This window comes from Bombus pascuorum, chromosome 7, assembly GCF_905332965.1.
Source record: "Bombus pascuorum chromosome 7, iyBomPasc1.1, whole genome shotgun sequence".
Classification (NCBI taxonomy): Eukaryota; Metazoa; Arthropoda; class Insecta; order Hymenoptera; family Apidae; genus Bombus; species Bombus pascuorum.
The window spans coordinates 5621849-5644963 of NC_083494.1; the positions used below are offsets into that span (position 1 = coordinate 5621849).

General features: G+C 26.4%; 5 protein-coding genes across 6 annotated transcripts; 2 read left to right on the forward strand and 3 right to left on the reverse strand.

Moving 5' to 3' along the window:
- Window positions 1–488: 488 nt before the first annotated feature.
- LOC132909237 (bifunctional 3'-phosphoadenosine 5'-phosphosulfate synthase 1-like) lies at window positions 489–7024 on the reverse strand. 2 transcript variants are annotated; one of them, XM_060963940.1, is made up of 7 exons: window positions 6866–7024; window positions 5363–5448; window positions 4473–5274; window positions 3945–4379; window positions 3651–3860; window positions 2683–2965; window positions 489–2535 (listed from the first exon to the last, which is right to left on the reverse strand). In XM_060963940.1, exons 3-7 carry the CDS (start codon window positions 5214–5216, stop codon window positions 2441–2443), a joined length of 1767 nt encoding a protein of 588 aa, XP_060819923.1. In that variant the 5' UTR covers window positions 5217–5274; window positions 5363–5448; window positions 6866–7024; the 3' UTR covers window positions 489–2440. The 2 variants fall into 2 exon arrangements, with proteins under 2 accessions (XP_060819923.1, XP_060819922.1); XM_060963939.1 differs by lacking the exon at window positions 6866–7024 and having other exon boundaries at window positions 4473–5276; window positions 5363–5773.
- A 1676-nt stretch (window positions 7025–8700) lies between these two features.
- Window positions 8701–9458, reverse strand: LOC132909276 (nuclear nucleic acid-binding protein C1D-like). The gene is made up of 2 exons (XM_060964019.1): window positions 9027–9458; window positions 8701–8927 (listed from the first exon to the last, which is right to left on the reverse strand). The coding sequence occupies exons 1-2, from the start codon at window positions 9238–9240 to the stop codon at window positions 8755–8757; spliced, it is 387 nt and encodes a 128-aa protein (XP_060820002.1). The 5' UTR covers window positions 9241–9458; the 3' UTR covers window positions 8701–8754.
- A 375-nt stretch (window positions 9459–9833) lies between these two features.
- Window positions 9834–14872, forward strand: LOC132909254 (coiled-coil domain-containing protein 6). Its single transcript, XM_060963981.1, has 6 exons — window positions 9834–10267; window positions 11019–11559; window positions 12106–12241; window positions 12306–12433; window positions 12562–12656; window positions 12787–14872. Exons 1-6 carry the CDS (start codon window positions 10046–10048, stop codon window positions 12940–12942), a joined length of 1278 nt encoding a protein of 425 aa, XP_060819964.1. The 5' UTR covers window positions 9834–10045; the 3' UTR covers window positions 12943–14872.
- Window positions 14873–15367: 495 nt separating this feature from the next.
- On the reverse strand, window positions 15368–16695 carry LOC132909271 (guided entry of tail-anchored proteins factor 1-like). The gene is made up of 4 exons (XM_060964009.1): window positions 16439–16695; window positions 16201–16366; window positions 15883–15950; window positions 15368–15820 (listed from the first exon to the last, which is right to left on the reverse strand). Exons 1-4 carry the CDS (start codon window positions 16505–16507, stop codon window positions 15629–15631), a joined length of 495 nt encoding a protein of 164 aa, XP_060819992.1. The 5' UTR covers window positions 16508–16695; the 3' UTR covers window positions 15368–15628.
- A 115-nt stretch (window positions 16696–16810) lies between these two features.
- LOC132909233 (U3 small nucleolar RNA-associated protein 14 homolog A) lies at window positions 16811–22861 on the forward strand. The gene is made up of 8 exons (XM_060963931.1): window positions 16811–17044; window positions 18901–19117; window positions 19202–19498; window positions 19593–19844; window positions 20122–20407; window positions 20499–20612; window positions 20681–21465; window positions 21549–22861. Exons 1-8 carry the CDS (start codon window positions 16935–16937, stop codon window positions 22014–22016), a joined length of 2529 nt encoding a protein of 842 aa, XP_060819914.1. The 5' UTR covers window positions 16811–16934; the 3' UTR covers window positions 22017–22861.
- Window positions 22862–23115: the final 254 nt, after the last annotated feature.

Below are 23115 nucleotides of genomic sequence, written 5' to 3' on the forward strand. Positions count from 1 at the left end.
CTGGAACATTGTTACTTTCACTCCTCTTTAAACTAGAATCGTTCGAACCACTTGACCTTTTACACATTCATCAGGTTAAAAAGAACTTAATTTAGTTCAAAAGAATATGTGAAGAATATGGTTTATCGATCACTGTATGAAGTGTTTTAATAGTATCATTAATTCTTTTTGCAAGATATTTTTTCTGTCATTATGATTTAAGTAAAATTCTATTCTTAATTTTTTTAAGTTTTTATTCATTCTAAAAAAGTATAAGGATAATTGATATAATAAAATGAATTGTCTTTCTCTTAATTATTACATATACATAATTATTTATATTATATTATGAACTTGTTGGTTACTGTTCTTATTGGTTTAATCTTATTCATTTATATGGACTAATTGGAGCAGTATTAGTTCCATCCCTATTTAAACTAGTATTATTAGAATCATTTAGCCTTAGCCTCTTGGATGATCTAAGACATTCATCAGGTTTGTTATAAGGATTATCTATTTCTGTAATTTATTCACTAATTTATTTAACTGTTCCTTGGAAATGGATAACATACATGACCAAAATTTTTGGTATCTTCATAATTCTTTAATAAAATATAAGATTTTAATTAATTTTAAGATTTTAATTAGTTAATGCAACATGCAATTTAGATCTGAACTGCCCTTCTCCTGCTTTTAAGATTAATTTAACTTATTACAGTTAATTTAATTCGCGTTTTAAAGCAGTTGATCCATCGGAAATTCCAATAGATTAATATTCGCTCGAATGTAATGAAAGCTCCGTTTTTTTATACTCAACCTGCATTTGCTCTTGTAAAAGTAATTTTTGGATAAATTCCTTTAATGGAGGTGAACGTTTCTTTTACTATGCTGAGATCTTTCTCAAATTCATCCGCTTCCACAATTAAATTTTCTTCTCATAGTTCTTTTCCTGATTTTAGAATTTATCATTTATTTTCTGTGTTTCAGATTAATATCTTTTGTAACTAGTTTATTTTCTTACACGGATGTATATTTAGATATAGATCTTCTAATAGCATTGCTTTTTCATTTATTCGCGACATAATTTCCTATTCCAAATTCGTTTTTATCTGAAATAGATCCTTCTAGCTGAATTATCAAAACGTACTTCTAATTGCTTAATTATTTACGTGTCTTGTTTCACTTGCATCTCTAAAGTACATTTCAATTCTCATTAGGAAGTTATTGTGCAACAGCTTCTTGACGAAGATTTTTCCAATATATGATATATATTTCTAACATAACTTTGTATGTTTAAAACAGAAATTATGTTACAGAATTGGATACATTGTGCAATGAATGCTCAAATGTTAATTCAAATATATTTTAAATATAAGTAATGTTTAATTATGTTGTAAGTGTATTGTAGATTTTTATGCATTTATACAAAATTTGGTAGTGCAAAATTTTACAAAATGCTCATACTGTGAAAAAATGTGTAAAGTATTCAAAATATAGTGTTTTCTATAATATTTGGTAGATAAAACAATTTTTCACTAAGTTTCTACTCCTTTAATTATATTCTCAAAAATATTAATTTGCATAAAAATCCATATTCTAGATAAAAGTAATGTTTGCCTTGTTTTATAACAATACTTTCTTATATTAAGGTAAATTAGACATTTTTAGTAATAAAATTTTGTTTCTTTATTGTTGTAAAATTACAAGTGAAATTTATTATATCTATATACGATTTTTATATATTTTTACATACATTTCATTAAAGAAATCACCATTACGACCATTTGTAATATATCGCGTAATTATTTAAATTTTTACGGTAAGCGTAGTTTTACTTATCGTACAATTACAATAAGTTATGTACTTGAACATCTCATCTTGTACAATTTTAACTTTTATTTATTTTCCTATATCATCAAATTTTTATTTGTAAATTAAACTAATATTTTATGATGGCAATAAAAGAATTTGAGTGTCAGATACTTTTGTACATAAAACATTTGCAAGTGTTTGTATATTTTTATCATATATAAATAGTTGTCAAATTTACATTTAAATTATACAAATTTTTTTTTTAGACATGATATAATATACACTTCTTAAAATAGATACAATAAAAGATCATATTTGTATCATATATATTTTTATAAAATTTTTGTGAAAAATGTAATTGAATTTTATATTTACATAAAATCAAATTAAGGGATATACATATATATATATACATACATTTTAAGAATAAATGCAAAAAGATATTAACTTATCTAAAACAGATAAATGCAAAAATCGCTGTACTGTACAATTAAAATGTACAAATATATAAATGTATAATAATATTAATACTACATCAGGTATTAATATTCTTTACTCATTTTTTTCCAATATTTGAAATACTAATTTTACTCTATAAACACTTCATTCTAAAGTGTTAATAATTTCTAGCGATTTTTGCACTAAATATTTACTTTTCTAGGTTTTGGTAATATTGTGCAAGAACAAACCATGCTTTAGGTGACATAAAACCATCAGGTGGATTTTCACCTGCTTTTGCTAAACCTATAACAAATATTTTAAATATTAAACTTGTGTTTTTTTAATAAATCAAATTTTTCACGTTTTAGTATTATATAAAATTATATATATTATGATATTTTATAAGTTATAAAAATATGTAATACACAGATAAGAGTATATTATACATACAACGCATTTTTGTCCCTGATATAAATTCAAAATCTTCTTTTCTTTTCTCATCGAAGAAGGACATTTTTTTATATTTTTTATCATATGCTGCAACTTTAAACGGTATGATTTCTAGCGATTGTAAGCCTCGAGCTAGTAAGAGAACTCGGGCTCCATGAGTAGGATCATAAAGATTCCCATCAGGTGTTGCATTTTTGTTAGGATGTAATATGCCAGCAGGATCTCTTCCAACGATATAAAAGTTAGCACCAGCGTTCATTCTTGCCTTTGCATGCCATTGTACCTAATAATGTATAAAATGAACATGAAATGAAATAACACTAGAAGGATTCTAATATGTCATTAAAATATAGTATGTATTTCTTGAAGAGTCAATGAAGTCTTGAAATCTTATAACAATAATGCAAAATTTTTGAGTAAAACATTTAAAAACTTGTTATAAGGTTCCTTTATTCTAGTTCTTACTTTTAGTTTTGTTTTACATATATTAGATCATTTTATAAATAACATTTTTCGGTAATTAACATATCTATAAGTAATTAATTAGTCATATATTTTCCTTTGTTTTCTAGAACCCTTTGTCATTTTTTTATTAAGTTTTTTATTCTTCTTTTTCTATCGTGACAACTTTAGAATTCCTGCATTATTTATGAGATGACCTAATATTACATAAAAAGTAAACATATATGATGGATACTTCAGTTACTAGGTTTAAACTATAACTATATGAAATATGAACTTCACGTAGCTCAAGTAGAAATAAACTTATAAACATTCATCACAAGATCAATAATGTAACTATGTTTATAGATGAAAAATCACTAATTTTGACAACATTTGCTACTAAAGATCAAAATGTAATATAGAAAAAACTATTATAAACGCTACTTATATTATATATGCCTGTCATATTTTATTTTCATTATAATTATGTAATAAATGAAAATATGTTCATAATCAAAATTTACCTCAACTGGCCCAGCATACATCATAGGGCTTGGAAAAATTGCTAATAATGTTGAATGAGGATCTAAAACCCCTTCACTAAGTACAGCTTCATGTTGCAGAATCCTTGTCTGTAGTGGTACATCATCATCCTTCGTCCAACCACCTAGAGGATGTAACAATAAAATAGGATTTTTAAATCCTCTTTCTTCTAATAAACGTTTTTTAGTGTCCTAGAAATACAAATACAACATACTTATACATAAAATATTTTACATAAATTCTGTCGTAAATAATAAATAAATAAATGAACTTACTTGCATTAATAATGCATGACCCATATGTACAGGATTTCGAAGCTGGAATGCGAAGACAGCGTCAGCCTTCATCTTTTTGCACTTTGTTTGAATTTCATTTGGTGTAAGTCTGTATTGATCCAAACCATCATGCCATTTAATTCTCTCAATAACTTCTATATCACCACCTACTAACCAATCTCCAGATTCATGAATCATCTTAACATATGGGTGGCCTAAATTGTTAGTACCAAATTGCCAACCACATCTTTCTTCTTTTCTGTGATAATAAAATTCAGGTCTGCGTAATATTGCTAGAGCTTTGTTTTTGTATCTCAATGTAAAAGACGAAAGTCCATTCAAACGTTCTTTATCTTTTGTATGTATTGCAAGGACTATTGGAACAGATTGATTAATTTCTCTGTCACCTTCACGGAGGCATTTTAGGTGTTGAGTCTAAAAATATTTTATGCTTCTAATAACAACAAGAATTGAGTTTTTAACAGCATTGTTGTATTTTGTATTAATATATATGTATGTTGTATATACCTGCAGATATTGGTGTTCTCTCATGAAACCAGTAAGAGGTGCAGCCCAACCTTCTGCTAAAACCTGGAGCCATTGCACATCAATTTCATTAATTTCTAAGTTCTGAAGAGTAGCAGCTTCTGTTTTGGCAGAAGATATTCGTGATTCTGGAATGAATAACTCCCGTATTGGCATTGCGGATTTTTGAAGTACAGGTATAATATGCTGTTTTTCCAAAAGATCAATAACAGTTGCAGCTGATTCCTCTGGAGTACAGTTTTCAGTGACTACCACTAAATCAGGATTTACTGGTCTTTCATACATTTGATCTATTCCAGTAAAGCCTTTGATTGCTCCTTGACGTGCCTTTTTATATAATCCTTTGGTATCTCTTGCTTCACATACAGTAAGAGGTGTATCAACAAAAACTTCAAAAAATGGGAGATCAGACATTTTATGAATTTGTCTTGCCATTTGTCTGTCCTCTTCAAATGGTGATACAAAACTACATAAACAAATTTGTCCACTATCAGCAAATAATTTAGCTACTTCTGCAACCCTCCTTATGTTTTCTTTTCTATCTTCCTTGGTAAAGCCAAGATTGTGGTTTAAACCACTCCTTACGTTATCGCCATCAAGTCCATAAGCAGCAATTCCATGATCAATTAAAATTGCCTCAACTTGGAAAGCTATTGAAGTTTTCCCAGCACCAGAAAGACCTGTTAACCAAACTGTACAGCCTCGAAAACCTCTTACACTTCCCATTGCTTGTCCACGTTTTGCTCTTGATACATGATGTGCTTGCTCCGATACATTGCTACAACTCTAATAAAAAAGATTCTTTATATAATATTGATAAAATTTATTAAAAAGTATTAAGATAAAATGTATTTCATCAGGTTTATACGTACAGTCATCAGACGTTTATTTGGGATTTCGTTTGACATAACTGCTCTAACGCGATCGCGATGAAACTGGTCAACAATTAGCACTGAAACTTTAATATAACCACCAAATGAGATACGATATATGAATATGTATGAAGGTATAAGAATGTTTGAGAATGTTTGAAGATTGAAGATATTGAAATGAATGTTTTGAAGGTACCGAAGTGAGTGTTTGAAAAACAACGATATAAGTGACATTGACAGTAGCGTTTGACAGCTGACGACTGAGGACAACTTATCCAAAAAATTATCGTAAGACATCTTGTACGAGATATATTAACGTAAAACACGCGAATTGGTTGTTCAAATATTTTCAGAATTTACAAGGGGGTTGTTCAATTTTACATAATTAGATATTTCACTTTTAGGAGGTGAAAATGACCACCTCAACCGTCGAACCATCAAATTAACCGTACTTTCGTTCTCAAGCTTAGAATGTATGGTACGTAACGTATCCTATTGAGAAATTTATAATATCCTACACGAGAAATTTCACAAGTCTTAGCAAATGACCGTAGCAAGGAATAAACCCTTATAAATCATTCTGACTCGGACAATACATATTGGGTATAAAAAGTGAAAAGGGAAAATTCCATTTCCATGGCTATTGCAGGCAAATGTTAATCTTTAAACCGATGGAAGAAGTGTTCTGTGACTTCATAAAACTATTGTTATTAGGAATCAAAACGTAAAATATAGCAGTAAAAGTAAAGATGAAATTCTGATACGTTAGATTGAATGCAATATGCAATAAAATCGCGAATGAATATTAGCTGGTACAATACCTTTTTATGTCTTTACTAGCTTTAATTTTGTGTACAGGGTCTTTTTGTCATTATTATCATTCGCAGCTAGAAATATTTGGATGGAAGTTGAATTATGTCAATGGGTGCACATATTGATATTATTAATTTTTTTGTTGGTGAAGAAAGGATAAATGCAAAACGGTATTCTTATGTTTACGTCATCTTTGTCTTCCATACATTAAATTTGACAAATTAAAGTTAAAATATCTCCTAATTTAATGTTTTTTTTTAGTATAAATAGGATATTCTTGCATAAGGAATGATGAGTTGCGTCGATTACTGGATTAAAAAATACATGATTCCATTTAAAAAATCAAAGTTGACCATCCTAAGCCCTTGATGTGTCCATCCATAAAAAAACTAATAGCATCAGAACATGCACCCTTCGAAACCATCCAATCAAATCATTTCCCGCTGAGAATAATAATAATGACAAAAAACGAGATGGTAATTTCAGATGAGACTGTATTTATGTATGCACTTATATACTATACGTGGCAAATCGATCAAGTGAAAGATAAATTTTAATGAGTACTTAATAAAAAATAATTATTTTTTAATTGTCAAAGTATCAAATTTTAATTGTATTATAATAATTACACGTTTTCAAACAACCGTCATTAATAGGAAATATTTATAACTAACAATGAAGAATATATACCGTGACAGCAATGCACAGAACGAACCACGCTGTAACGTGGCCGTAAGCTAAGCTGTAACCTGCAAGGCTGTAATCTGTAACGGTACTACATACGCTACTATACTATATACATATCTATAAAACCAGTTTGAGGTACTAGCGCTTCAACAGATGGTGCATCAATTAATAACTTTAATATATACTATACTATTTCTTAATCATATGTAACACAGAACAATTCACATTCATTATTATTTTAGACAATGTATTGGAATTATTGGAAGTTTCACGAAACTTTATAAAATATGAAATTATGTGACAATGTTTCATAATTAAACTGTAGATATTTATGAACACTGCTAAAGAAATAGACTTTAAATGAAGATTCGTTTTAATTATTAAAAATTATAATGAGTACTCTACTTTGAATATCTTATATATATTGTATATAGTGCGTACTCTGTGTACATTTAAATTTTCCGTAAGTGTACAAAAATCTGCAAAAACTCTGATTATTATCTGTATTTTTACTAGTTCTGTCTAGGAAAATATTAAACAGACAGAAACATATTATCAATAGCACTTTATTTTGTACTCAATGTTTTGTTCAAAAATAAATGCTTAAAACCTCATAAAAATTAAATGTGAAATACAGTTAGATATAACATGCAAGGAAAAATCTATTGAATCAAGATTTTAAAGATAACATTAAATGTAGATTATAATATATATTATAGTGATTGTAAGTTTTTTATTTTAATGTTATATCTTATTTTATTAGACATTTTATCTATTATTTGTTCTATATACATGTGTAATATGCTTGTATAATTAGGAGAATGATGTACTTTTGCATTAATATTTGATACATTTCTTAGATTATTTTTCATAGTTCAGAATACATAGGTTGTTCAATTGGTGCAAGAATGTCATCTATATAATCCCACAGTGTATATTTTGATTTGTTATCATGAAAATTTATATAGATTAAAAACAAAGAAGTTTTAAAAGAAAAAAAATGATTTAACAACCATTGTATGAAGTGTCTCAATAATATTATTAATTTCTCTTGCAAAATATTCATTTTTTCCTTCATTATGTTCTAAATAAGATCATATCTTTAATCCTTTCAAGCATTTATTCATCCTACGAAAGTACGAAAAAAATTGATATAATAAAATGGATTGTCTCTTTCTTAACAATTACATATACATAATTATTTATATTATATTATGAAAAACTGTAAATTTTTGATATTACTTACTTATTTTTTGATATAGCATCATTTTTATCTTTTAAAGATTATATATTTCTATATATATAATATATGTATAACTACAATTGAAACATAAATCTTATCTACAAGAAGTATTTTCATTTTTATTGCAATTTTTATCATCTTGGAAAATGTATTAGATACTATTTTCTCCATTCTATTACCTCTTTAATTTCATTATGATTATAATATATTTCTGTATATTTATTCCTAATATTTTATTTATATAACGAAAATAGACATATAAAAAACATTCATTATTGAAAGTAAATTTATATCTTTTATATGTCTTGCTGCTATAATATTGTTTGTGTTATACCTTCTATTCATAGGTCACAAGGATATAAACAGTTCCTTTGGTAAACAAGTATGAAATAAAGTTACTTTTTCTTTCCTTAAAGAACATATGCACAAAACTTAATTATTTGTCTATGTAAAAGTATTATTTATATAATTCTTTATACAATTAATTTGTCAGACTTAACTTATTAAGAAAATATAAACTATTGAATAAAATAGATTCAGTATTACACATAATGTCATGTTTAACACATTTTTGTTTATAAATTTAGGTCACTAATTAATTTATAAAACAAATTTATTTACATACAATTTTACATCCATTATTCTCATATCATTTTTTTTTATTCTTCATTTCCCACAATCCATTCCTAATAAATCTTTGTGCTGCATCCTTGTTTACACGAGGCATAAATGTGTTCTTGTCATTAATTTGTTTTGCACGTGTCATAGACCTTTTTAAACGATCATTTTCTGACTTTATTTGATGCTTTGCTGGGTCAATTCCTAATTAGATACATATAAAATGAATACAATAAAAATCATACAATAATTTGTTTTATTTGAAATTATTGTACAATTATACTGCTTTTATTAGTACTTTACCTTCTGCACGCAAATACATCCAAAACACACTATTTAGGCAGTAAGACATCAATAGATTATATTGTATTTTATCTGTATCAGAAAGTTTTTCATATACTGCTGGATTTGCGGCATATTTAATTGTATCTTGAATTTTCATCGTTGCATCACGGTATTGTTTAACTTTTGCAATAAGATCTACGTCATGCGATAATTCTTCAAAATCTGCATCCATATTTATCTAAAGAGGTTATAATTTTTCCTTATATACATACACCATAAAAATTTTATAAAGTAAATAACCTATAACAAAAGTCAAACTAAAAAATACTTATCCTTTATTCTCAGGCTCAAGCTAGATGTTTAACATGGTTAGAATTTCAAGTTATAATATCACGGATAATACTAACCTGACTCGCTTTATAATCATATACTTGTTACGATACACATACGTGTGTATGTACATACAGATATATATTATCTAGAATTCATATATTTATTATAAATTTTTTGTTAACTAGAATTACGATATAAATAAGATAATTAAATTGCCTATATACATTCAAAATTGTAATAGGTATAAATTTAAATGTATTAAAAATATAATGAAATAATAATAAATATTTACTATAAATCTATATAGTTTATAATTGTCTAATCACTTGAAGTTACAATAATTTTCCGACTTAATTTTCCTATTATTTGAAAGATTAGTATGTTATTTAAATATGTCAAGAATGTAACAAATAAATTCTTTAAGCTCTAGGGAATTACAGTTCCAAAATATATTTGACATCTTCTTTGCAAGTACATAATTCATGGAGAATCAAACAGCGAAACAGCTGATTCGTTTTACTGTAGAGCACATGTCGTGGTAGAACGTTATAATATTACGTTATTTTTCATGCCAAGTAATGAGGTTTTAACAAAAATCTAAATACTTGCGTCTTAAGAGAAACATATTATATGTATTTATTTGAAGGTGCAATGAAAAAGAAAGGATTCTAAGTTGTTTTTAAAGAAATTTTTGTCTAAGAAAAATGGCTGACCGTGATAGCGCATCTGAAAGCGACTCAAGCTCGATCGACGGAGGTCCGATAATGATGCCACCGTCTCCTGTAACTAGAGAACAACTTCAAAAAAGGATTGAGTCGTTACAACAGCATAATCGTGTTCTTAAAGTCGAGCTAGAAACATATAAATTAAGAGTAAAAGCATTACAAGAAGAGAATCGTGGTCTTCGGCAAGCTTCTGTCATTATAGTAAGTTTCTTCTATATTTTTACTAAATAAATAATGTCTATTAATTTGCTAATTACATATGTTATTTAGTACAGAATATTTTTTTAAAATATATATTTTACTTTTGGATATTCAAAATATTTAATTTTAGGTTAAATTAGAGACATTTGCTTAATATGAACTGTTTTTTAAATAGTATTATTTCATTTTATAATCTATTTTATGTAGTCATAATTTTTCATACATTCATTTTATATAATTGTGTTCCAATCTTCTGTTTTGTATAGATTCTCATAATTTTTTGTATTCAATGTATTAAAATGTATATAAAATTTAAATCTATAAAATGATTTCAGCTTTATATAATTTTACTACTATAACAAAAATTAGATATAAAAATCTTTTCTTAGAGTAAAATAATTTTTTGATTATAAAATAAACTACTTCTGCATTAAAAAATGTTAGAAATTATTTTTAATTTATGTATTTAAACAATATTTTTTGTTTTTATATTATTTATATTATTTATTTGAAATCTAATAATTAGATAATAGAAGTAATATTTGTATAATTAATACATTAACGAAATTGTTTATAAAAACATAATTACAAGTATATTTTTCAAATTAAAGAGGTTTAAAATGAATTATTCAACTATTGAACTTCATAATAACTTTATTATAGTTGATAGAATTTGATAACAATCTTCAATCTTTAATTATGCACATTTTCCATTGGCATTTTAACCTTTTTATATTGGATTATATTATAGCAAGCTAAAGCTGAGCAAGAGGAGGAATTTATAAGTAATACGTTATTAAAAAAAATCCAAGCTCTTAAGAAAGAGAAAGAAACATTGGCGCACCATTATGAACAAGAAGAAGAATGTTTAACTAATGATTTGTCAAGAAAGTTGAATCAATTGCGCCAAGAAAAATGTCGATTAGAACAAACTTTAGAACAAGAACAAGAATGTCTTGTGAACAAATTAATGAGGAAGATAGAAAAACTTGAAGCTGAGACACTTGCAAAACAAAGTAATCTAGAGCAGTTGCGTAGAGAAAAAGTAGAACTGGAAAACACACTTGAACAGGAGCAAGAAGCATTAGTAAATAAATTATGGAAAAGAATGGATAAATTGGAAGCAGAGAAGCGAATGCTACAAATAAAATTAGATCAACCTGTATCAGATCCTGCTTCACCAAGAGAAATCAATAATGGTGATACTGCTACTAGTTTAAGTGCACATATTCAAACTCTAAGGAGTGAAGTAGCCAGACTAAGACATACATTGTTCATCTCACAACAAGAGCGTAAGAATTTTTATCATATAATTAGATTTATTTGTAGTAACAAATATATTTTAAAATAAGTTTTTATAAATATAATATTTTATTACATCTAGAATTACATAAATTAATTTGGTTATTGGAAAGAAAAGTAAAAATAGTGACATAAAATAATTTGATTGATGTATTTATATTTTATTATTAACTTCACATTTAATATAATGTTATACTGTAACAGCAATACTGTATTATAGATAATTAGAATCTTGCAATTCTTTTATACAGTGCTTAGGATATTAATAAAAAAAAAATTAGAAGTAGCAAACTAAAAAAAGAATTAAGAGAGAATAGAAAAGAAAGATTGTAATAGAATAATAATTGTAATTAAAGGAAATAATTTATAATATAAAATAATTATGCGTATATACATATTTGAAATAATAATAAATATCGTATACGAAATTGTTAAGTTTGTAATAATGTTATGAATTAATTAGTAATACTAAAATCACTTAATCTTTTTATTTTTGTTAATTAACATAGTTGGAACTGTTTGTATTTTTATATTAGATACAGAGAAGATGCAACGATATGTAAACGAAGAGAAACAAATTCGTGAAGAAAATTTAAGACTTCAAAGAAAATTACAGCTGGAAGTAGAACGTCGTGAAGCTTTATGTAGACATCTTTCTGAGTCAGAGTCCAGGTAAATAATATTATATAGATTGTACAAATGTTTTAATTTTATTACAAATTCATCTATTTGTTAGTTTGGAAATGGAAGAAGAACGGCACTATAATGAAATTGTGATGTCTGGTGGAAATATAAGAAATCGTACTGTTTCTAGCCCTGTGCCGTACAATCCTTCACCTAGTTCCTCTAGACCACTAAGTCCAGGTATAATATCCTTGTTTTATATACAAATAAAGTAAATTTTCGACTTTTATGTTTCAATATTACATGATCTTATATTTATTATTTGTATAAATTTATTTTATTAACATATCAATATTATTTATGAATAGGTTCATCAACCAGAGAGGGATTCAACACAAATCGATGTTATGCTTGTGGTCAACCTACTACAATTCCATTTGCAAGTTCATCACCACCTTCCACTGTAAGTTACATTTTATAGTCGTTAATTAGTCAAATAGTCAAATAGTACTAAGTAATGTACAAATATAATTTGTGCGTATGAAACATTTAAAAATGACATTAATCTGAAATATTTAATTATATTTAAACAGGGTCACATTGTAACATCATCCAATAGACGCACATCAGATAGATTTATTAAACCTGCAATTCCACCAACTATTGTAAGTCCAAGTGGTCCGCCAATTGCCGCTAACACAGCTACAAACGTAACTAGCGGGTCACCAATGGATATTACTAAAACATAAGTCAGTTGAATTCATCTAATAACAAATATTTCATCGTGTATTCGTATAAAGTACCTTTTTGTTGATGCATTTTTGCTATGTGATTGTATGACATACTCAAAAGTTATTTTAAAAAGAGTCTCAGTTTTCAATATTTTAATCATTTCATTTTACAATCATAATATAGTGCGCATGAATTAATTACAGAATATTCATAAAAATAAATAGTCTATAAATTACTCTATACTTGGTATCAAATCGCTTAAATCTTTCTTGAAACATAAAATAGTATTTATATAAAAAAAAAAAAATATTAATATAAATCACATATGAAATTCTGAGCTGCTTCAAATAGACTAACAAAATGAAAATTAAAGGAAAAATCGCTCTTCTAATTTCCTTTGTGTGTATTTTATTATTATTATTAACTTAATGCATCTTTTTTAAATCTTTGAAATAGTAATACAAGAGGAATATTTTTTAATTTAAGTACTTAGGTAATAGAAATAAATACTTCTGTAATGGTTACTATGTAACTTATTTAAATTTTAATATTTTTTTCTTATAATGTTAATTTTTTTGTAACATTATATGGCATAATATAATAGATAATAATATAATTTTGTTTAAGTTGCACAATCATAATTTCGTATGATTAATACTTATAATGAAACTAGAAGAGCGATAATATATTTAAAATTAATATGCCTTAAAAAATACGCAATTATGATTAAAAAAAGACAGTTAATGAAAAAAAAAGAATAAATAAAGTTATAAAATGGAAACTTTTTAAATTCTTTTTTCCAGAGAATATTGGACTTTGTATTATTTCAAATATGATTGGCTTAATGTTTTGTATACAATCACATAATGTGAGTATTTCATACGTAAGCATTTGTATGCTGTGTTTCAAATCGACGAAACTAATATTGTAAAATAATATCTACATGACATTGTTGCATTTAAATGCAATCATATTTAAAATGAAAAGATTATTATTATCAAATATGTTTCAAATATTTTATTATGTTAGCAATGTTTCAAGTATTAATTGCATATTTCCATTTTTCAAATAATAATTATTTAATTCGATTTGTCAGACATGCCATTATTTCATGCATGTAATATTTGTTCCATTTTAAAACAATAATATATAAATATTGTTTTCTTTTTTTTGACGATATTTGTATGTTAGTCAAATATTAAATTAGTATATTTTGCTCTTTAATCACAAAATTTACCATTTTGTAACATATGTCATGTATAATATATTTTCAATTGATATTTATATGAATGTGATAAAGTAAAGCATAATAATCTTGTGCTACATTTTATAATAATTTGAATATTATTATTTACTATTGGTGCTCAAAATGTCGCGAGATTTTTTCAATTTGTTATTAACAATATGTTATGGACAACATTTTTGTTCTTTGTCCAGTAATAAAGTAAAAGATATACAATTCAGCTTTTTAGTTTAAAAAAAGGAAAAAAAAAGAAAAAAGGAAAAAAAGAAATAAATTTAGCCTTCGCATTATAGAATTTCTTCTATGATACAATTTATATGTGTAATATTTGGGTATCATATGTGTCGCAATGTTAAATTATAAAATCATCAAAAAGGATGCAAATTGATATCAGAAAAGAAGTTAACTTAAAATCGTAAGAATACTGATGATTAAACGGTAAATATTTAACTATGGTAACAATAACAAAAATTAATACTTTTTTTAAGCTTTATAAAATAATGTTTCTCGAATACTCTACATATGAATAAAACGTTGCTACATTATATGGAATATAGATGTATTAATTGTCATATACATATAATGAAATTTTGTTAAAACAAGAAATTATTACTTATTAATAGTTATATACAGATATATTTCATTATTACATATTATGTACTTTACTTAAGCTTTCACGAAATACAGTCACTTTTTTGCTATTATTTTTGTAAAATTTATTGTTATCCTTATTTAAAATAAATACTATATTCATAATTTACTAAAATAGATTAAGGATTTACTATAGTATCCGGATTGTAAAATTTGTGGTTGGAATGTGTCGTTTCGGGAGTATTTTGAATCGGTAAAATCGATAATAGTAGTCATTTTTCACGGATATGAACGATTTTAAAAATTTATCCTGATGAACATTTGTCTGACAAGGGACAGAACTTTAGAAATTCACGTAAACAGTTGCCTTGAGACAACCGGAAAATAAAAGGTAACCCAAACTTAATTTACTACTTCAGATGCATACAGAGTAAGCCGTACAGATAAGAACACCAAATTTTAAAAAAACGTTTCATCAAAATCAATGAGAACGTCAACAAGTTGATCGAAAATTTTTACTCCTTATTTTCAGCTTTAGCGACCTTAGAAATTTCTAAAAAGTATCATCCTAGTCAAATATTTTACAGTCCCAATGCTATAATAGAATCTATTTTAAAATATGACATTTACTTAAATGTTTTAAGGAAAATAATATATTTAGTAAACATTGTACAATTATTCATACAGCACATTAAGGAAGAAGTAAAAATTGTATGTACATTTTTAAAGTTGTTTCTATCTATACATTGACAGCTTGAGAGCTAAATTGTTTGTCATGTATGCTTATGCACAGCGAATAATAATTTATGTGAAAAATTTTTATTTTATCACTTATAACATCTAATTTTTATATAATACTACAGATGATATTATGTTATATCATTTCTTTTACAGGTAGCTACAACTAATCTTGCAATTATTAACCACATAATCAAAGAAATTGAATCTTCATGATAACAAGGCCAGCTTAATAAACTTTGTATTGGCCACAGCATACCTTTTGGCAAAATTATTACAGGTTTATTTTTATATAGATATAACAGAATCAACATTAATGAACCCTGAAAATATGTTATGAATTACTAAGTATGTTACATTATAATAAATATAAGCGAACACTTACATTTAATATACGAAAACCATATGTTACAGATATTTGTACCTTCATTCTGGAAGACAGTCTTTCATTTGCTAAATAATAAATACATTACGATTAAAAGCATTTTATAAAATGAACTTGACAATAAATAGCACAAACAAATGCAAAATTTATACAGAACAGAAATTCAATGAGATGTAACTATTTTTATTTTTTTTTTTGTATTCAAATAATTATAAATTAAAGATTTTTAATTGTTAACTTAAATTATTGCATAAAAAATTATAAAATATATATCTAATTTATTTCTTAATAATTGTATTAGTTGTATCATTATTTTACCTTTTTCTTTTAATGTACTTTCTAATTTATTATATTTACGCTGAAGTTTTACATACTTCGAAAATTCATCTATCATAGATATTCCAACCATTTCTTGCTTCAAATTAATCAAATCATTTCGTAATTCTATATCATGTTTGTTTACTGCGTATAAACGAGACGTAATCTGCAAACGAATGACAATTTACTACAAATGTAATTAACAGATATAATATGTAAACAATGTCTAGATACTTACATATTTTATTAAAGATGGGAAAATATATTCTAAAAGGCAACTTACAGTTGATATTATAAGTAAATTCATTTTATATTTTCAATAGAATAAATTTCATATTTCGCAATATATCTTATTGGATATTAATCAAAATATAGCGTAAAACGTTATTTCTCGACTTTTAATGAAAGAGACTTTAGAAGTTATAACATTTTCCAATTGCTTATATCAACCTAAACATATGAAAAGACAAGTACTTAATAAATGGTCAGCACACGCTCGTGGATCAGCATAATTATACTAGGGAATTGATTGCAAGTTTTAAAGTTTTCTCTGGTTGGTATGCTAGCTAGAGTATTAATATATAATTGGTTTACCATTGTAACAGCACATAGTAATATAAAGAAATAATGTCTTACTTCTACCTATATATATATAGTCTCTGTTTCTTTTATGAACACACACAATCTACACGTAAGATACTTCGTAAAGAGTAAAGCACGCGGTGTGGTTAAATATGGATTTGTCGACAAATTATTTGGAAGATTTAGATGATACAGATAAAGATGTATCAGAGTCTCATAATAAACTTCTTGAAGCTGTATCACAGCTTGATAAAGGCCAAAGGTATACATTTATGAATAAAATTAATATATAATAATTATAATACATAATTTCTATTATTTTTGATGGAAAAAGATACAGTGCTGGACAAAAGTATTGGCACAGCAAGATTGTTATGATACAAATGCTTATAACTATTAAACAAATTGATTTAAACAAAAAACTTTTTGACGTATTTATTTATTATCTATCCTAGTTTATTACATAACAAGAGCAACAATATAAATAAAATAATACGCAAAATAATAACAAAAATATATTTTTTGAACATTTTATGGGTGGACAAAAGTATTGGCACAGTAGAATATTTACGCTTATAACTAATTACATAATAAACTTCTAATATTTTGTTGGCAGTCCTTTTCTTTTAAGGACTTCCTTTAATCTTCTGGGCATCGAGTGGACTAATTTTTTAGTGAATTCAGGTACAATATTGCTCCATTCCTGCAGAAGAACTTTCTTCAGTTCAGACTTGCTTGTGATATTATGTTTCCTAATTCTTTAATATTAAATTTATATAAGATGAATAAATCTTACAACGAAATTGCACAAATCATAAACAGAAGTCGTTTTACTGTGCGTTCAGTCATAAAACGCTTTAAAAGTGAAGAAAATCTAGAGAATCAAATTAGGAGTGGTCGCCCTTCTAAGGTAACAATTCGAGAAAAAAGGAAAATCGTAAATATTGTAAAGAAGGATCCAAAAACTAATTCGACTGAAATTGCTTCGATGTTAAAAGCTGAGTGTGAAAAAGAAGTAAGTACCAAAACTGTACGTAGGGTATTGAAGGATGCCGGTTATTCTGCCCGTGCAGCACGAAGAAAGCCCTACATCAGTAAAATAAACCAAAAGAAAAGAGTGGAATTCGCGAAAGAGTTTGTTACGAAAGATACTGATTTTTGGGAAAAGATCATGTTTTCAGATGAAAGTAAGTTTAATATTTTTAAATCTGACGGCAGAATATTAGTATGGCGAAAACCCAACACAGAGATGGACGAACTGAATCTGCAAGCCACCATGAAACATGGGGGTGGTGGTTTAATGGTGTGGGGATGTATGGCATCATCGGGTGTAGGAGAACTTATATTCATTGATGAGATAATGGATAAATATGTATATTTAAATATACTCAAGCAAAATCTTTTGAAAAGTACTCAAAAATTAAACCTCCCCAGGGATTTCTATTTTCAGCAGGATCGAGATCCTAAACATATGGCGTATATTGTTCGTCAGTGGATAATATATAATACTGCCCACACATTAAACACACCACCTCAAAGTCCCGATATGAATCCCATTGAGCACGTGTGGAACGAATTGGAAAAAAGAATTAGGAAACATAATATCACAAGCAAGTCTGAACTGAAGAAAGTTCTTCTGCAGGAATGGAGCAATATTGTACCTGAATTCACTAAAAAATTAGTCCACTCGATGCCCAGAAGATTAAAGGAAGTCCTTAAAAGAAAAGGACTGCCAACAAAATATTAGAAGTTTATTATGTAATTAGTTATAAGCGTAAATATTCTACTGTGCCAATACTTTTGTCCACCCATAAAATGTTCAAAAAATATATTTTTGTTATTATTTTGCGTATTATTTTATTTATATTGTTGCTCTTGTTATGTAATAAACTAGGATAGATAATAAATAAATACGTCAAAAAGTTTTTTGTTTAAATCAATTTGTTTAATAGTTATAAGCATTTGTATCATAACAATCTTGCTGTGCCAATACTTTTGTCCAGCACTGTATATGAAGGTATAAAAAAATAAGTATTTCATATTAATGTAAATATAATACAATATAAAATGAGATAACATTTAATACATTTCTGAAACATGTCCTTAAACTTTTTATAGAGTAAAAAAGGCAGAGCGAAGTGAACCTACGTTAGAAGTATCAGAATTTCATTTAGTAAAAAGTGGAGTATTTAATCAAGATGCAGTTCATGTATACGATTTAGCTAGAGCTTTAGGAAAAAAAGGTCATCATCATGAAATTATCAGAAATTTACAAGCTATAAAGAAAAAAGTTCAAGTTTTACCAAAACCATTGGAGAAACCAGCAGCAGACAGGGTAAGAATTACTTTATTATGTCAAATAATCATAAATAATATGTATATAACTGTTTAAATATACTTATTGTTAATTATATTTTAGATAAAGAGAATAGTTGGTTTTAAAAATACAAAACAAGAATTAAAAAAATGGAACGCTGTAATAACAAGGAACAGAACAGCAGAATCGCTTCGTTTTCCTTTAAATCAGTCATCAATGCAATTTGAGCCATCTACGAAATTTGTTAAAAGATTTAGACTCCAGTCAGATTTAGAGAAAGAACTTGCTGCACTAGAACCACAGAAAGAAAACCTTGAACAAAAGCATGATGAATTTTCTTTAACATTGAAGGAAGTTATTATGAAAAGAAAAGAAGCTGCCAGAATCAGAGCACAACAGGTTTGTACTAGAGTACTAAAGTGCTTATGTTAAAATAGTTTAGCTACTGTTTATATGTAGTACATATATTTAATTCTTCTTTCTTTTTTTTTAGTCTTATAGAGAAGCAAAGGCTCATCGCCAAAATAAAATTAAAAGTAAAAAATTTCATCGTATTCAAAGAAAAGAAAAAATAAAATTACAATTGAGAGAGTTTGAAGAATTACAAAAAACTAATCCAGAAGCTGCATTGGAAAAACTTGAACAGCTAGATAGAACTAGAGCAGAAGAGCGAATGACACTAAGGCATAAAAATACAGGGAAGTGGGCTAAATCTAAGCAAATTATGGCAAAATATGATAAAGAAGTAAATATAGCATATACTGTAAAACTGTTAATTAGTTAATGTACATAGAATAGAATAGTGTATTTAAAAAGATTAAATATTAATTGATTTTGGATTTAACATAATGTTGATATAATTATCTTTTATTGTTTATTAAATAGTAATATAGTTGGAAATATTTATTAAAATTATTGAGGACAAACTGTATGTTTTTGTGAATATTATCTTTTATATATATAAAAATGTATTTTTTCTTCAATATAATATAATATTAATAACTTACTCTTAATGTTATTAGGCTCGGCAAGAACTTGCACAACAATTATCAGTTGGTCGAGAATTAACTCAGAAATTAAGAAAATCAAATGATAGTGAAGAAGAAGATGCAGGTGATGATACATCTGTACAAAAGCTTTTAGTTAATGATAAGGAAAATCCTTGGGTAGGGAATACCAAAACTGAATCAGAAATCAATGAATTTATTAAAAGTTATCGTAAATATTGGGATGATCAAAATAAGAAGTTAGAAAATAAACAAATGGATAATTCATTAAAGGATACACAACCTGATGGTATTTTAAATGGTATGTTTACAAAAGTGATAGTATTATCAATAATATAAGTGATAGAATTATCAAAAATCTGTATTTTTTATTATTAAAATCTGTTACACAGACAAAGATACTGACGTTGATATAGACTTTCCTGAAACTCGAAACAATGAAAAGATACAAGAAGTTGGAAATTTTAGTGAGCAGACGATTTCATTAGTAGATACTAGTTTGAAAGGTATGTTTGCAGATGTAAATCTATTAAGTAGAAGCTACAAATTTTATTAATGAATATCTTTTTTTCAGATAACAATAGTAATAATAAGCAATCACTTGAAATTGACAGTCACAATGAAAATTTAACAATAACAGAATTTAATGTTGAAAATACAAAGAATAATTCACATAACAAAATTACACAAAACAGCATGTTAGATAGCAATAAAAAATCTAATAGAAAAATTAAATTACACAAAATAAATTCAAATAACGTTATAGCCACATCTAGTTGGATAGTGGAATCTATAGAAAACACTAATGTAGAAAGCGTCATTAATTCTTTGACATCTAATATAACAAATAGTGAAAAAATAACTAAAATATTTGATTTCATGGAAGAAAAGATTCAAGATCAGATTAAATTGAAACTTGAATGTGTTACTCAGAATTATGACAAAGTAAAAGTTAAGAAGAAAAGAAAATCTAGAAACATTGAATTTGGAGAAGATAATTTCGATGGCCTTGAAATGCAAGAGAAAAAACAAAAACCTATTTTAGATTTAGGTTTAGATGAAAGTGTTGATAAAAATAATGCAGAAGCGGATACCGAATTAGAAAAAGTTAAAAAAATAAGGCATGATAACACTTTATCTATAGATAAATCAAATATTTCTTCTAAAGTAGAAATAGATCCAAATAAATACATAAACGTGAAACCTAAGCATCTACATACAGATATCCCAAATGATATTACCGGAGGTAATGATGTTTTAGATGACAGTGAAGATGAAGAAGAAAAACGTAATGTAGTAAGTGAAGCATTTGCAGATGATGATGTCATAGAAGAGTTTAGGAGAGAAAAAGAAGAAGAGGTAAGTTAAAAAATTGGTATTATGATATGGTATCAATTTTATCCAGAATCTTTCATGAATTAAAATATCAAATCTATATACAGGTGAAAAAGTCTCAACCTCAAGATATCGATTTAACTTTACCTGGATGGGGTAGTTGGGGTGGAAAAAATATTAAAATTTCAGGACGTAAAAAGAGACGTTTTATTTTAAAGGTACCTAAAGATTTACCTCGAAAAGATGAAAATAAAGGTGATGTGATAATATTTGAAGAAAATAATCCTAAAATAAAGGAACATCAGGTTAATGAATTACCATATCCATTTTCAAGCGTTAATGATTATGAGGCTAGCATTAGAATGCCAATTGGAAGAAATTTTGTGTCTGAAAATTCTCACAGAAAACTAATTGATCCCTCTATTAAAACAAGTATGGGGAGGATTATTGAACCAATGACTGAAGATGTTTTAGTTAAAACAGGTGATAAAAGGAATCGAAAATTTATTCCTAAGAAAATAAACAAAAAACAGAAGATAAGACAAATAAAAACAAATAAGCAAACAATAAAATAAACCAGAAAAAATTACATTGTAAAAAAATCTTTCAAACAGAATCATTCAAATTTCTTTTTAAAATGTATGTAATATAATAATTTTATATTTCCTCCTTTTGCCTATTATTGGTTGTTGGTTAGTTGAATAAACAAATAAATAAGTCGGATAAATAAAAGTAGATATTGATAATGAAATATGTACAGTGTAAAATGAATTCTTATTACATTTTACAATCAAGTGGAATTTATATAAAAAACAGTTATTGGACTATATAATTCTTAAAATTAATAGAATTAGAAATTATTAATATATTTTATTTTTTGTGAAATACTTGCAATTTTATATATACACTATAATACATAAGTATTTAGACATTTCAAAATTATTGCAAATATATAAAATACACTTCAAATAAAGCTCTAATCTAATTTTCATCTGTGATCTTATCTGAAGTATAATTAATAGATATTGGTAAAAATAATAGTTAGTATTAATTAACATAAATTAAAAAGCAATAATTGAAGGTGGATGAAAATTGCTTCTAAGGAAACATTTAATTTAAGTGATTTAATTTAAGAATAATGTATCTATTCAATCTTGAGACCCTAAATCGATTGAAATATGTGCCTCTAATCACATTCTAAAAGTTTATATAAATTTTGTAGTTATTAATGATAGATACAACACTTGATTGATGCAGGTATATGTATGCCTTTTTCAGTTTCAATTTAGTAGAATATATAATATAGAATATACATAATATAGAATATTGAATCCCAGTTATGGCAAGAGATAAAGAATTAACTGTAGAAAAACGTTCTTCTATCATAATGTTGAAAGTTTAATAAAAATATTAATGTTTTGGTTGAACTGCATTAAGTATCGAAATACTTATTGCAGTGTTTATATAAGTATATATATAATATATATAATAAATTCAAATTTTATGTGTTGAAAATAGAAGAACGAATAGAGATATATTTTAAATATAATCGGTTGATGCGCATGCGCCAAAAGGTAGTTTGTGATTGGCAGAATGGTGGATATACGCATCCAATAGAGATGTAGGTAAAAAAGAGCATCGTACAAAGGAGTAGGAAAAAGATGGGAACTACCA

What these genes read in the sequence shown, in the direction of transcription:
- LOC132909233 (XM_060963931.1), top strand. Translation starts at nt 16,935, where the DNA reads ATGGATTTGTCGACAAATTATTTGGAAGATTTAGATGATACAGATAAA. An exon ending in CAGCTTGATAAAGGCCAAAG is followed by an intron (nt 17,045 to 18,900) that starts GTATACATTTAT and finishes AACTTTTTATAG; the next exon opens with AGTAAAAAAGGCAGAGCGAA. An exon ending in AGAAACCAGCAGCAGACAGG is followed by an intron (nt 19,118 to 19,201) that starts GTAAGAATTACT and finishes ATTATATTTTAG; the next exon opens with ATAAAGAGAATAGTTGGTTT.
- LOC132909276 (XM_060964019.1), bottom strand. Translation starts at nt 9,240, where the DNA reads ATGGATGCAGATTTTGAAGAATTATCGCATGACGTAGATCTTATTGCA. An exon ending in GATGTATTTGCGTGCAGAAG is followed by an intron (nt 8,928 to 9,026) that starts GTAAAGTACTAA and finishes GTATCTAATTAG; the next exon opens with GAATTGACCCAGCAAAGCAT.
- LOC132909271 (XM_060964009.1), bottom strand. Translation starts at nt 16,507, where the DNA reads ATGAATTTACTTATAATATCAACTGTAAGTTGCCTTTTAGAATATATT. An exon ending in TCCCATCTTTAATAAAATAT is followed by an intron (nt 16,367 to 16,438) that starts GTAAGTATCTAG and finishes ATTCGTTTGCAG; the next exon opens with ATTACGTCTCGTTTATACGC. An exon ending in ATGGTTTTCGTATATTAAAT is followed by an intron (nt 15,821 to 15,882) that starts GTAAGTGTTCGC and finishes ACATATTTTCAG; the next exon opens with GGTTCATTAATGTTGATTCT.
- LOC132909237 (XM_060963939.1), bottom strand. Translation starts at nt 5,659, where the DNA reads ATGTCTTACGATAATTTTTTGGATAAGTTGTCCTCAGTCGTCAGCTGT. An exon ending in GTCATGCATTATTAATGCAA is followed by an intron (nt 3,861 to 3,944) that starts GTAAGTTCATTT and finishes TTGTATTTCTAG; the next exon opens with GACACTAAAAAACGTTTATT. An exon ending in ATCAGGGACAAAAATGCGTT is followed by an intron (nt 2,536 to 2,682) that starts GTATGTATAATA and finishes TATTTGTTATAG; the next exon opens with GTTTAGCAAAAGCAGGTGAA.
- LOC132909254 (XM_060963981.1), top strand. Translation starts at nt 10,046, where the DNA reads ATGGCTGACCGTGATAGCGCATCTGAAAGCGACTCAAGCTCGATCGAC. An exon ending in GGCAAGCTTCTGTCATTATA is followed by an intron (nt 10,268 to 11,018) that starts GTAAGTTTCTTC and finishes ATTATATTATAG; the next exon opens with CAAGCTAAAGCTGAGCAAGA. An exon ending in CTTTCTGAGTCAGAGTCCAG is followed by an intron (nt 12,242 to 12,305) that starts GTAAATAATATT and finishes TCTATTTGTTAG; the next exon opens with TTTGGAAATGGAAGAAGAAC.